We start from the raw sequence: 14,558 nt of genomic DNA on the forward strand, positions 1-14,558 counted from the left end.
CGTCCTGTTCTGGTTCTGAAACTGCTCAACGAGCATGCGAACGCCAGGCGGTTCCGGATGGGATCCCTCCGATCCGTCATTGCCTCAATGTCTCGAGGAGACTTCCTTGCCTCAACAGACATCAAAGATGCCTATCTCCACGTGCCAATTGCTACGGAGCACCAACGTTTTCTACGTTTTGTGATAGGAGGCGAACATCTTCTGTTCGTAGCTCTGCCATTCAGTCTGGCGACAGCCCCACGGGCGTTCACCAAGGTCATGGCAGCAGTGGTAGCAGTCTTGCACTCTCAGGGACACCCGGTGATCCCGTACTTGGACGATCTACTCGTCAAAGCACCCTTCCTCGAGGCATGCCAACGCAGCCTGAATGTTACGCTGGAGACTCTCCAGACTTTCGGGTGGATCATCAATTTGGCAAGGTCAAATCTGTCTCCGACTCAATCACTAACGTATCTCGGCATGGAGTTTCATACTCTATCAGCCATAGTGAAGCTTCCGCTGAACCAGCAGCGTTCACTGCAGACAGAGGTGCAGTCTCTCCTTCAAGGCCAGTCGCACCCCTTAAGGCGCCTCATGCACTTCCTAAGGAAGATGGTGGCAGCCATCGAGGCAGTTCTCTTTGCGCAGTTTCATCTGCGCCAACGGCAATGGGACATTCTCCGCCAATGGGATGGGCAGTCAACCTCCCTGGACGGGAAGTCTCCCTTTCCCTGACGGCCGAGGACTCTCTGCAATAGTGGCTTATTCCCACCTCATTGTCATAGCCCCCATCCTGGGCAGTGGTCACGACAGATACGAGTCTGTCAGGGTGGGGAGCAGTTTGTCTCCGCCACATGGCTCAGGGGACGTGGACTCAGCAGGAGTCCACCCTTCAGATGGATGTGCTGGAAATCGGGGCAGGGTATCTTACCCTATTAGCTTTCCAGAAGTGGCTAGAAAGAGAGCAGATCCGAATCCAGTCGGACATCTCCACAGCAGTGGCATACATCAACCACCAAGGAGGGACACGCAGTCAGCAGCCTTCCAGGAAGTCCGGCGAATCCTCATGTGGGTGGAGGACACAGCATCCACCATATCCGCAGTTCACATCCCGGGCGTAGAAAACTGGGAAGCAGACTTCCTCAGTCGCCAGGGCATGGACGCGGGGGAATGGTCCCTTCACCCGGACGTGTTTCAGGAAATCTGTTGCCGCTGGGGGGTGCCGGACGTCGACCTAATGGCGTCTCGGCACACCAACAAGGTCCCGGCATTTATGGCACGATCGCGCGATCACAGAGCTCTGGCGGCAGACGCCTTAGTGCAAGATTGGTCGCAGTTCCGGCTCACATATGTGTTTCCACCTCTGGCACTTTTGCCCAGAGTACTGCGCAAGAATCAGATCCGATTGCAGCCGCGTCATACTCGTCGCACCAGACTGGCCGAGGAGATCGTGGTACCCGGATCTGTGGCATCTCACGGTCGGCCGACCGGGGTCACTACCAGACCGACCAGACTTACTGTCTCAAGGGCCGTTTTCTCCATCGGAATTCTGCGGCCCTGAACCTGACTGTGTGGCTTTTGTGTCCTGGATCCTAGCGTCTTCAGGATTATCCCAAGGGGTCGTTGCCACCATGAGACAGGCTAGGAAGCCCACGTCTGCTAAGATCTACCACAGAACGTGGAAGATTTTCTTAATCTGGTGCTCTACTCAGGGAGTGTCTCCCTGGCCATTTGCATTGCCTATTTTTCTTTCCTTCCTACTATAGGAGTTAGAAAAGGGCTTGTCGCTAGACTCCCTCAAAGGGCAAGTCTCAGCACTATCCGTGTTTTTTCAGAAGCGTCTAGCACGTCTTTCTAAGGTGCGCACGTTCCCGCAGGGGGTTTGTCATATCGTACCCCCGTACAAGCGGCCGTTGGATCCATGGGATCTGAACAGGGTTCTAGTTGCTCTCCAGAAGCCGCCTTTCGAGCCTCTGAAGGAAGTTTCCTTTTCTCGCCTGTCACAGAAGGTGGCGTTTCTCGTTGCGATCACATCGCTTCGGCGAGTGTCTGAGCTGGCAGCTCTGTCATCCAAGGCTCCCTTCCTGGTGTTTCACCAGGACAAGGTAGTGCTGCGCATCATTCCGGAGTTTCTCCCTAAGGTCGTATCCTCGTTTCATCTTAATCAGGATATCTCCTTACCGTCCTTTTGCACTCATCCGGTTCACCGGTATGAGAATGATTTACGTTTGCTAGATCTGGTGAGAGCACTCAGAATCTACATTTCCCGCACGGCGCCCATACGCCGTTCCGATGCCCTTGTCGCTGGTACGCGCAAGAGGTTGCAGGCTTCTAAAGCCACCCTGGCTCGATGGATCAAAGAACCAATTCTGGAAGCCTACCGTTCTGCAGGGCTTCCGGTTCTTTCAGGGCTGAAAGCCCATTCAACCAGAGCCGTGGGTGCGTCCTGGGCGCTACGACACCAGGCTTCGGCTCAACAGGTGTGCCAGGCAGCTACCTGGTCGAGTCTGCACACTTTCACCAAACATTATCAGGTGCATACCTATGCTTCGGCGGATGCCAGCTTAGGTAGAAGAGTCCTGCAGGCGGCAGTGACATCCCCGTAGGGGAGGGCTGTTTTGCAGCTCTAACATGAGGTATCTCTTTACCCACCCAGGGACAGCTTTTGGACGTCCCAATCGTCTGGGTCTCCCAATAGAGCGCTGAAGAAGAAGGGAATTTTGTTACTTACCGTAAATTCCTTTTCTTCTAGCTCTTATTGGGAGACCCAGCACCCGCCCTGTTGTCCTTCGGGATTTCTTGGTTGTTTGCGGGTACACATGTTGTTCATGTTGAACGGTTTTTCAGTTCTCCGACGTTATTCGGAGTTAATTTGTTTAAACCAGTTATTGGCTTCCTCCTTCTTGCTTTGGCACTAAAACTGGAGAACCCGTGATACCACGGGGGGGTATAGCCAGAAGGGGAGGGGCCTTGCACTTTTTAGTGTAGTGCTTTGTGTGGCCTCCGGAGGGCAGTAGCTATACCCCAATCGTCTGGGTCTCCCAATAAGAGCTAGAAGAAAAGGAATTTACGGTAAGTAACAAAATTCCCTTCTTCATTAGCATACTACATTGAAAAATAGCCGGACATTAGATGAGTGCACACTTTTGGCTGCTGTACAGTAAATTAGTGCTTATACAGTCATGGTCTAAAGTGTTGGCACCCTTAAAATTGTTCCAGAAAATATAATATTTCTCCCAGAAAATTATTGCAATTACAGTTTTTGTTATTCACCTGTTTATTTCCTTTGTGTGTATTGTAACAACACAAAAAAAACAAGGAAAAAAGGCAATTTGGACATAAATTTCACACTATGCTATGTTCGCAGTGATCTCTATCCTGCAAATTATAAGATCACTGGTTTCTTTCATTCAATAGATGGCTTCATTGCTATCTTCCAGTTAATAAAAATTTGCGCTGGTGACGTGATGGGCATACTGGTATATGGCTCATCAGAGTAGAGTGATGGGCATACTGATGTACGGCTCATCAGAGTACAGTGATGGGCATACTGGTATATGGCTCATCAGAGTACAGTGATGGGCATACTGGCGTACGGCTCATCAGAGTACAGTGATGGGCATACTGGTATATGGCTCATCAGAGTACAGTGATGGGCATACTGGCGTACGGCTCATCAGAGTACAGTGATGGGCATACTGGCGTACGGCTCATCAGAGTACAGTGATGGACATACTGGTATATGGCTCATCAGAGTACAGTGATGGGCATACTGGCGTACGGCTCATCAGAGTACAGTGATGGACATACTGGTGTACGGCTCATCAGAGTACAGTGATGGGCATACTGGTGTACGGCTCATCAGAGTACAGTGATGGGCATACTGGCGTACGGCTCATCAGAGTACAGTGATGGGCATACTGGTGTACGGTTCATCAGAGTACAGTGATGGGCATACTGGCGTACGGCTCATCAGAGTACAGTGATGGGCATACTGGCGTACGGCTCATCAGAGTACAGTGATGGACATACTGGTGTACGGCTCATCAGAGTACAGTGATGGGCATACTGGCGTACGGCTCATCAGAGTACAGTGATGGGCATACTGGTGTACGGCTCATCAGAGTACAGTGATGGGCATACTGGTATATGGCTCATCAGAGTACAGTGATGGGCATACTGGCGTACGGCTCATCAGAGTACAGTGATGGGCATACTGGTGTACGGCTCATCAGAGTACAGTGATGGGCATACTGGCGTACGGCTCATCAGAGTACAGTGATGGGCATACTGGCGTACGGCTCATCAGAGTACAGTGATGGGCATACTGGCGTACGGCTCATCAGAGTACAGTGATGGGCATACTGGCGTACGGCTCATCAGAGTACAGTGATGGGCATACTGGCGTACGGCTCATCAGAGTACAGTGATGGGCATACTGGCGTACGGCTCATCAGAGTACAGTGATGGGCATACTGGCGTACGGCTCATCAGAGTACAGTGATGGGCATACTGGCGTACGGTTCATCAGAGGACAGTGATGGGCATACTGGCGTACGGTTCATCAGAGGACAGTGATGGGCATACTGGTGTACGGTTCATCAGAGGACAGTGATGGGCATACTGGTGTACGGCTCATCAGAGGACAGTGATGGGCATACTGGTGTACGGCTCATCAGCGGACAGTGATGGGCATACTGGTGTACGGTTCATCAGAGGACAGTGATGGGCATACTGGTGTACGGCTCATCAGAGGACAGTGATGGGCATACTGGTGTACGGCTCATCAGAGGACAGTGATGGGCATACTGGTGTACGGCTCATCAGCGGACAGTGATGGGCATACTGGTGTACGGTTCATCAGAGGACAGTGATGGGCATACTGGTGTACGGCTCATCAGAGGACAGTGATGGGCATACTGGTGTACGGCTCATCAGAGGACAGTGATGGGCATACTGGTGTACGGCTCATCAGCGGACAGTGATGGGCATACTTGTAGGATGTGCAGGTCAGTCTTTTGAAATATTTGCAGTGAGTTTTTTTCTGACTGAGCACTCCACCCTATAAACCAGGCTGTGTTCACAATCCTTATACCAGGAGTCCTAGCTGCCCAGACATGGAGGTTAGTCCAGATAGTGGCATTTCAAGTTAGATTTGTAGTCTAGCTGCCCAGACAAGGATGTTTTTAACCTAGATAGTGGCATTTTAGTTAGGGACCCGGAATATTGAGATTTACCTTGCCGTTTGGTTTCCGGGCTTACATGCATTGGCCAATTCATAAACTAAAAATCTCATTTTTTCATATAGTAGTAATGCAGTACCAGAGTTCCCTTATACATTGATGGCATTTAGTGTGCGGCTGTATCCATTTTGTAAGTGATGGGCATACTGGTGTACGGCTCATCAGAGTAGAGTGATGGGCATACTGGTGTACGGCTCATCAGAGTACAGTGATGGGCATACTGGCGTACGGCTCATCAGAGTACAGTGATGGGCATACTGGCGTACGGCTCATCAGAGTACAGTGATGGGCATACTGGCGTACGGCTCATCAGAGTACAGTGATGGGCATACTGGCGTACGGCTCATCAGAGTACAGGTATCAGAGCAGTGTCTCGTAACAGGTCGTGCACCCATGTGTCCATCACATGACCAGGACAGGCTTATATCCCATGGGATATTACATTGGGAGTTATTGATGACTGCAAGCAGAGGTCTTAAAATCTATGAAGGATTAATGCAGAAAGTATAATGAAAAACTGCACATTGTGTTGTTGACACCAGAATATCTCTTTAATGTGATGTTAATCAGACCTTTGTAAACTAAAATTGAGGAGGAGGACCCTCTTTCTGTGTTTCAGTAAATTAAACTTCATGTTAATTGTAACTTTTGCTTGTTCAGGGTGCAAATAACCTCACCACTTACACGTTCAACACTAACAAAGCACAGCATACGTTCTGCAAGACCTGCGGCGTCCAGAGTTTCTACACCCCTCGCTCCAACCCCGATGGCTATGGTAAGTCATAAGTAATCCCTATACTTTCTACTGCTGTTAGTCCTGCACCAATATAATCCTGCCACGTCAGTGTGTTATCGTAATACAGCCAATAAAGTAACCTATTCAGTGCTCAATAAACAGTCTAAATTATGAGAATGTCCCCTGTGCTCAATGGTAAAGAGCAGAATGGTCTTATATGATGAGTCAACATTAAAATTAACCATCAAAATCAATATCAGGCAAACCATTTCTCTTGGTTGAACCGAATTACCCCAAAAACGTCAAAACTTTTCTACAAAGTATTAACAAAATCGTCATTTTTGGCAAATTTAACCCCTTAAAGACCATGCCTAGTAGAACATTGATGACCATCCTTTTTTTTGTTATACTTCGCATCTCAGCAGCAAAAAACTATTTTTTTTTTTTTTTTTACTTACCCAGGTATATGAGGAAGATCATTTGTTGCCGTTTCATGATTTATATAAATTACTGTGTCATATTTAAATTCTCTCTCCAGGGAGGAAGGAGACGAATTCTAGCGCCACCTATTGGAAGTAGCAATCATTTTAACATGGCTGATCATTTTTTGCACTAAATAACCAGGTTATTGCCTCGCCTGCAAGGACATAACTAAAATTCATACGAGCCATAGCAAGATGACGCTATCTATTTACAAGAAACTTAAGGCTTCGTCTGTGCACACAGTGCAGTTTATCTTGCAGTTTGTTGCCCAAATCTGCTGTGCGCACGTGGCTTCTGTATTCCTTGCAGTTTTTGGTGCAGAAAAAAAGAAGCAGCATGTCAATTGTTGGTCTGTTTTTTCCTGCCTTTTTTAACCCTTCCAGCCATTGAATTTACTAAAAACACAAAAAATGCATGCGTTTTTTCAGCCACAAGGTGTCGTTTTTTGGTGCAGAAAATTTCATGAACAGTCTATAATTTTAAGGGTAGGTTAATTTTAACAGTGAGAGATAGAAAATCGAAAATAAAACCCAGAAAATCACATTGTATAAATTTAATTCATTTTGCAGAGAGAAATAAGTATTTGATCCCTCTGGCAAACAAGACTTTATACTTTGTAGCAAAACCCTTGTTGGCAAGCACAGCAGTCAGTTGTTTTTTGTAGTTGATGATGATTTTTGCACACACGTCAGGAGGAACTTTGCTCTACTCCTCTTTGCTGATCATCTCTAAATCATTAAAATTTTGAGGCTGTCGCTTGGCAACTTGGAGCTTCAGCTCCCTCCATAAGTTTTCTATGGGATTAAGGTCTGGAAACTGGCTAGGCCACTCCATGACCTTAATGTGCTTCTTTTTGAGCCACTCCTTTGTTGCCTTGGCTGTATGTTTTGGGTCATTGTCGTGCTGGAAGATCCAGCCATGACCCATTTTTAATGTCCTGGCAGAGGGAAGGAGGTTGTCACCACCAAAACATAATGTTTCCACCGCCATGCTTGACAGTGGGGACAGTGTTCTTTGGTTCATAGGCAGCATTTCCCTTCCTCCAAACACGGTGAGTTGAATTAAGGCCAAAGGGTCAATTTTTGTCTCATCTGACCACAGCACATTTTCCCAATCACTCTCCAGAATCATCCAGGTGTTCATTGGCAAACTTCAGACAGGCCTGCACATGAGCCTTCTTGAGCAGTGTGACTTTGTGGGCACTGCAGGATTTTAATCCATTACAGCGTCATATGTTAGGCTGGTTTCACACTACGTTTATTTAACATCCGTCCATAACGTTTTTTTAGCGGAAAAGCGGATCCTGCTTTTACTGCAAAAAACGCATGCAAACGCATGTGTTATTTTGCAGGATCCGGTCACTGGATGTTTAGGGGCGGGCATTGGAGTCATGTGATCGGGAGTGAGGGGAACTAGACTGGGAGCCGGCTTCTGACAGCTGCAGACGCTGGTAACCAAGGTAAACATCGGCCTTGGATACCCGATATTTATCTTGGTTACGAGTGTCTGCAGCTGCTAGGAGCAGGGCTGTCTGCACACGTAACCAACGTAAACATCGGGTAACTAAGATAAGTGGTTACGCGATATTTACCTTGGTTACGAGTGTCTGCAGCTGCTAGGAGCAGGGCTGCCTGCACACGTAACCAACGTAAACATCGGGTAACTAAGATAAGTGGTTACGCGATATTTACCTTGGTTACGAGTGTCCGCAGCTCTCAGGTGGGAGAGAGAGGAAGGGGGAAAGACAGAGATAGAGAGAGAGAGGGTGAGGGAGGGAGGAGGAGAGAGAGACAGATCACGCGAGACTGGTTCTGGGCATGCTCAGTACTTTCTGGGCATGCCAGTACAAAAGCAGGATCCTGTCTATCAGCATGCCAGCGTTCACCTGCGTTTGCGTGCTGTTTAGTCAGGATCCAGCAATTTGCAGTATTTGGACGCAGCTCAAAAACGCTACAAGTAGCGTTTTTGAAACATGTTAAAAAACTGCAAGTCACTGGATCCTCACTATAACGCACGCAAACGCAGGTGAACGCATGTTAACGCGAGTCCATTGCAAATGCATTGAAATGAAAACGCATTTGCACTGGATCCGCTTGTCCGCTAAAAAAACGTTATGGACGGATGTTAAATAAACGTAGTGTGAAACTAGCCTTACCAATTTGTTTTCTTGGTCACAGTGGTCCCAGCTGCCTTGAGATCATTAACAAGTTCCCCCCGTGTAGTTTTAGGCTGATCTCTCACCTTCCTCATGATCCTGGATATCCCACGAGATGAGATTTTGCATGGTGCCTCAGATCGATGTCGATTGACAGTCATTTTGTATTTCTTCCATTTTCTTACTATTGCACTAACAGTTTCCTTCTTCTCACCCAGCATCTTACTTATGGTTTTGTAGCCCATTCCAGCCTTGTGCAAGCCTATGATCCAGTCCCTGACATCCTTAGAAAGCTATTTGGTTTTGCCCATGTTGTAGGTTAGAGCCAGACTGATTAATTGAGTCTGAGGACAGGAGCCTTTTATAAAGGTGACAATTAAGACAGCTGTCTAATGCAGGTAACACGTTAATTAGGAGCATCTAATTGGACTGTAGGAGCCAGAACTTGGTTGGTATGGGATCAAATACTTTTCTCTCTGCAAAATGTAAATAAATGCATATAATTTATACAACGTGTGATTTTCTGGATTTTATTTTGGATATTCTATCTCTCACTGTTAAAATTAACCTACCTTTAAAATTATAGACTGTTCATGTCTTTGTCAGTGGGCAAACTTACAAAATCTGCAAGGGATGCAAGAGATCAATACTTATTTCCTTCAGGAAATCAGTGCAGGCTGGATTTTTTTGATACAGAGGGTAACTGCAAAAGTCTTACACTATTCGAGCAATGAACCAGACTGTGACCACACACACAATGTGCACACACATTAGATGATTGACAAAGTTTTGGCTGATCGTTTGGCTGACAGCCATCCCAGGCGGTTCTCGTATCCACAAGAGCGCTGTTCTCCATGAGAAAGCCGTTGGCAGACATCTCTGCTGGTGGCCAAAAAGAACAAAAAGGTAGGGCAATTGAAATCCAGCTACTTGATTCTAACACCTCCAATCTCTTCCATAGGGGAAGGGTCGGCCAGGCTCGTCATTAGCCGTAGGCTCAGCCAATATCCATCCAATGCTGGCTTAATACACAATACATTCACAAAGGAGGGATATTACACCCAGCGATGTGATAATTTACAGCTCATGGATATGGACTGGGATAGAGCAGAAATTAATGAAATAAGCATAAAATACAATGTTACAGTATACAATTATTTATACTGCAGAAGTAAAATGAACACGGAAATATCAAAGTACAGAAATAATACAATAAATCATAATATAAGACTGCACTGGAGCTCTGAAAGATTTGATGAAAAAAGGGAAGGCAGCAATATCCTCCATTAATGCTTCTACAGAACATACACAGAGATGAGTACAGAGGAGATAATGTAATGTCACACAACAGGATGTGGGAAGGATGGCAGTGCAGTCCTATTCAGGCAGGAGGATCATGGTCAGAAGCCCAGCAGTGCAGGCCCATGTAGGCAGGAGGATCATGGTCAGATGCCCAGCAGTGCAGGCCCATGTAGGCAGGAGGATCATGGTCAGATGCCCAGCAGTGCAGGCCCATGTAGGCAGGAGGATCATGGTCAGATGCCCAGCAGTGCAGGCCCATGTAGGCAGGAGGATCATGGTCAGATGCCCAGAAGTGCAGGCCCATGTAGGCAGGAGGATCATGGTCAGATGCCCAGCAGTGCAGGCCCATGTAGGCAGGAGGATCATGGTCAGATGCCCAGAAGTGCAGGCCCATGTAGGCAGGAGGATCATGGTCAGATGCCCAGCAGTGCAGGCCCATGTAGGCAGGAGGATCATGGTCTGGTCAGAAGCCCAGCAGTGCAGGCCCATGTAGGCAGGAGGATCATGGTCAGGTGCCCAGCAGTGCAGGCCATGTAGGCAGGAGGATCATGGTTTAGATACCCAGCAGTGCAGGCCCATGTAGGCAGGAGGATCATGGTCAGATGCCCAGCAGTGCAGGCCATGTAGGCAGGAGGATCATGGTCTGGTCAGAAGCCCAGCAGTGCAGGCCATGTAGGCAGGAGGATCATGGTTTAGATGCCTAGCAGTGCAGTCCTATTCAGGCAGGAGGATCATGGTCAGATGCCCAGCAGTGCAGGCCCATGTAGGCAGGAGGATCATGGTTTAGATGCCCAGCAGTGCAGTCCTATTCAGGCAGGAGGATCATGGTCAGAAGCCCAGTAGTGCAAGCCCATGTCGGCAGGAGGAACATGGTCAGAAGCCCAGTAGTGCAGTTCTATTCAGGCAGGAGGATCATGGTCAGAAGCCCAGCAGTGCAGGCCGATGTAGGCAGGAGGATCATGGTGAGATGCCCAGCAATGCAGGCCCATGTAGGCAGGAGGATCATGGTCAGAAGCCCAGCAGTGCAGGCCCATGTAGGCAGGAGGATCATGGTCAGATGCCCAGCAGTGCAGGCCCATGTAGGCAGGAGGATCATGGTCAGATGCCCAGCAGTGCAGGCCCATGTAGGCAGGAGGATCATGGTCAGAAGCCCAGCAGTGCAGGCCCATGTAGGCAGGAGGAGGATCATGGTCAGATGCCCAGCAGTGCAGGCCCATGTAAGCAGGAGGATCATGGTCAGATGCCCAGCAGTGCAGGCCCATGTAGGCAGGAGGATCATGGTCTGGTCAGAAGCCCAGCAGTGCAGGCCCATGTAGGCAGGAGGATCATGGTCAGGTGCCCAGCAGTGCAGGCCCATGTAGGCAGGAGGATCATGGTTTAGATGCCCAGCAGTGCAGGCCCATGTAGGCAAGAGGATCATGGTCAGATGCCCAGCAGTGCAGGCCCATGTAGGCAGGAGGATCATGGTCAGAAGCCCAGCAGTGCAGGCCATGTAGGCAGGAGGATCATGGTCTGGTCAGAAGCCCAGCAGTGCAGGCCATGTAGGCAGGAGGATCATGGTTTAGATGCCCAGCAGTGCAGTCCTATTCAGGCAGGAGGATCATGGTCAGATGCCCAGCAGTGCAGGCCCATGTAGGCAGGAGGATCATGGTTTAGATGCCCAGCAGTGCAGTCCTATTCAGGCAGGAGGATCATGGTCAGAAGCCCAGTAGTGCAAGCCCATGTCGGCAGGAGGAACATGGTCAGAAGCCCAGTAGTGCAGTTCTATTCAGGCAGGAGGATCATGGTCAGAAGCCCAGCAATGCAGGCCCATGTAGGCAGGAGGATCATGGTCAGATGCCCAGCAGTGCAGGCCCATGTAGGCAGGAGGAGGATCATGGTCAGATGCCCAGCAGTGCAGGCCCATGTAAGCAGGAGGATCATGGTCAGATGCCCAGCAGTGCAGGCCCATGTAGGCAGGAGGATCATGGTCTGGTCAGAAGCCCAGCAGTGCAGGCCCATGTAGGCAGGAGGATCATGGTCAGAAGCCCAGCAGTGCAGGCCCATGTAAGCAGGAGGATCATGGTCAGATGCCCAGCAGTGCAGGCCCATGTAGGCAGGAGGATCATGGTCTGGTCAGAAGCCCAGCAGTGCAGGCCCATGTAGGCAGGAGGATCATGGTCAGGTGCCCAGCAGTGCAGGCCCATGTAGGCAGGAGGATCATGGTTTAGATGCCCAGCAGTGCAGGCCCATGTAGGCAAGAGGATCATGGTCAGATGCCCAGAAGTGCAGGCCCATGTAGGCAGGAGGATCATGGTCAGATGCCCAGCAGTGCAGGCCCATGTAGGCAGGAGGATCATGGTCAGATGCCCAGCAGTGCAGGCCCATGTAGGCAGGAGGATCATGGTCAGATGCCCAGCAGTGCAGGCCCATGTAGGCAGGAGGATCATGGTCAGATGCCCAGCAGTGCAGGCCCATGTAGGCAGGAGGATCATGGTCAGATGCCCAGCAGTGCAGGCCCATGTAGGCAGGAGGATCATGGTCAGATGCCCAGCAGTGCAGGCCCATGTAGGCAGGAGGATCATGGTCAGATGCCCAGCAGTGTAAACTTAGGGCTGCATGGTAACAAATGTCACACAGGTGAATTAGTTTGTTTTTGCATTTTTTTGTGTCCAGATGCAGCAACTTTCTGCTTACCACCACGTTTCCTTCCATTACGCTGCAATGTGGCAGCAGCACAGTACAATCGGCTCTATTATGTGTGCTGCTACCAAGTTGCTTCACAGCCTAAAGGTTCCACCAAATACAGAGCATGTATCTATAAAGACCCTTATAGTTAGACCTGTCAGTCATTGTGTGTGGGTGGACGTAGTTCTCACCGCCTTTCTCCATGAGCTGCAGCAGCTTTTCACATGAAAATGTTGAATCTATTCACAGAAAACTATATAGAGCTTATTATCTATCTCTGTAGACATTGCTGCCCTTCTAATACAGAAGCAGAGACTGGTGAGGACAAAGATCACTTTTAGAGCAGTACTCTGCTGCCTGGATATATGGTCTGTATGTATGTATACAAAGTCACCATAGGCAACAATCTCATAAGATTATGACCTGCAAGATACAGTGATTAGTAAATCTCAAAAGGTCAAAATGATTTGAATTCTTTGGGGGAAAAGCTTGATGGTTGCAAGACGTCCTGATTCACTATGCAGCGGTGTACAGACACCTTTGGCCACACAACCTGTGTCGCAGACAAAGTAGTCATGTAGCCGCAGCCCTATAAGGAAACAGATGAAGCCGTTCTATTTTGTGGAATTCCTCTGTATTATTTGATTGACTAGTGCAGTGTGATGGATTTGAGACATTGTATCTGCCCTGGTAGTTTGTTATATGCACATTTATTATTGGAATCTGTCACCAGGTTTTTGCCTCCTAATCTGAGAGCAGCATAATGTAGCAGTATGGATCCTGATTCCAGCGATGTCACTTACTGAGCTGCTTAGTGTACTTTTGATAAAATCACTGATTAATCAGCAGTAGATTATCATTACAGGACTACTTGGCGTGCTGCAGGTAGTCCAGCATATTCATGAGATCTGTATAACTGCTAGATCTGCAGCACAGAAAACATTGATTTTATCAAAATGACAGCAAACAGCTCAGTAAGTGACACATCGCTGGAATCAGGGTCTCTGTCTCTACATTATGCTGCTGTCAGATCAGGTAGCAAAACCTGGTGAAAGATTTCCTTTAAGGCTGAGATTTGTATTAGAGGGAAGTTCATTTCTACAGAAATCAATCTTGACATCAGGATTTGATGGAATCATAATATATAATACGTTGTGTTTGTCATTTTCAGGCATTGCTTCACACTGCCTTGATGATGGGACAGTGCGCAGTATCCACGTGGAGCAGATAAATGGGAAAGAGTGGGAGAAAGCAATGAAAGAGCACAAGACCATCCGCAACATGTCGAAGTCCTGAGAGCGTCCAGACAGTTGTTTTAATTCTTAGTCATTTATAGGTTTCCGTCCATTACTAGTTTTATACATTTCTGCCATTGTGGCCTGTCTTCAGTTTAGTGTATTAAATCTTTTCTATACATTCAATGAGATTTCTTCTGTTATATTTTTAAAGCCTATCCATGAATGCAAAAAAAAAAATCACAATGCATCCTTAGAAGTGGAGCAGCCAGATGTGTAAGGTGTAGTTGCAGCTGTGTGTACGACTGATGCCAATGGTGTCCATCGTTTATATAGGCACCATAAAGCATGCAGCATGCTGTACTTAATAAAAAGCACACTTGCCTACCAATCCCTCGCTGCGCCTCTCCTAGCACTTCCTAGGGCCCCCACTGGTCTATGTGGTCCCTCTTCCTGCAGGACTGCTGTTGGTGACTGCTTTGGCTTCTGATTATCTGGAAGCGGAGCCACAGAGACCAGCAGGGACCCAGGCAAAGCTACAAGGGAAGCAGCAAGAGTAGCTTTTATGACTTTATTAGACCAGTCCACATGCTTTGTGAATGGCCAGAAGTGTCAGAAGATTTAAAGGCGCACAGCTCTTTACCAGGGCTAAGGTACCTGCATTTTCAGGACCAGTGAGGGTCCCAAAAGTTTGACTACTGATAATCATAAAACTATGGCACATTCTAGCAATATGTCATCAATTTTTTACATGGGTA

The 14,558-nt window shown here is 48.2% G+C and overlaps 1 protein-coding gene across 1 annotated transcript in view; it reads left to right on the top strand.

Moving 5' to 3' along the window:
* The window catches only part of CENPV (centromere protein V), a 50,969-nt gene extending 36,983 nt beyond the window's left edge, over positions 1-13,986 (top strand). Inside the window, exons 4-5 of the mRNA XM_075333162.1 lie at positions 5,883-5,997; positions 13,737-13,986. Of these exons, the coding sequence (XP_075189277.1) occupies positions 5,883-5,997; positions 13,737-13,861 (240 nt within the window). The 3' untranslated portion in view covers positions 13,862-13,986. The remainder of the gene's footprint in view (positions 1-5,882; positions 5,998-13,736) is intronic.
* Positions 13,987-14,558: the final 572 nt, after the last annotated feature.

This window comes from Anomaloglossus baeobatrachus, chromosome 2 (genome assembly GCF_048569485.1).
Source record: "Anomaloglossus baeobatrachus isolate aAnoBae1 chromosome 2, aAnoBae1.hap1, whole genome shotgun sequence".
Classification (NCBI taxonomy): domain Eukaryota; kingdom Metazoa; phylum Chordata; class Amphibia; order Anura; family Aromobatidae; genus Anomaloglossus; species Anomaloglossus baeobatrachus.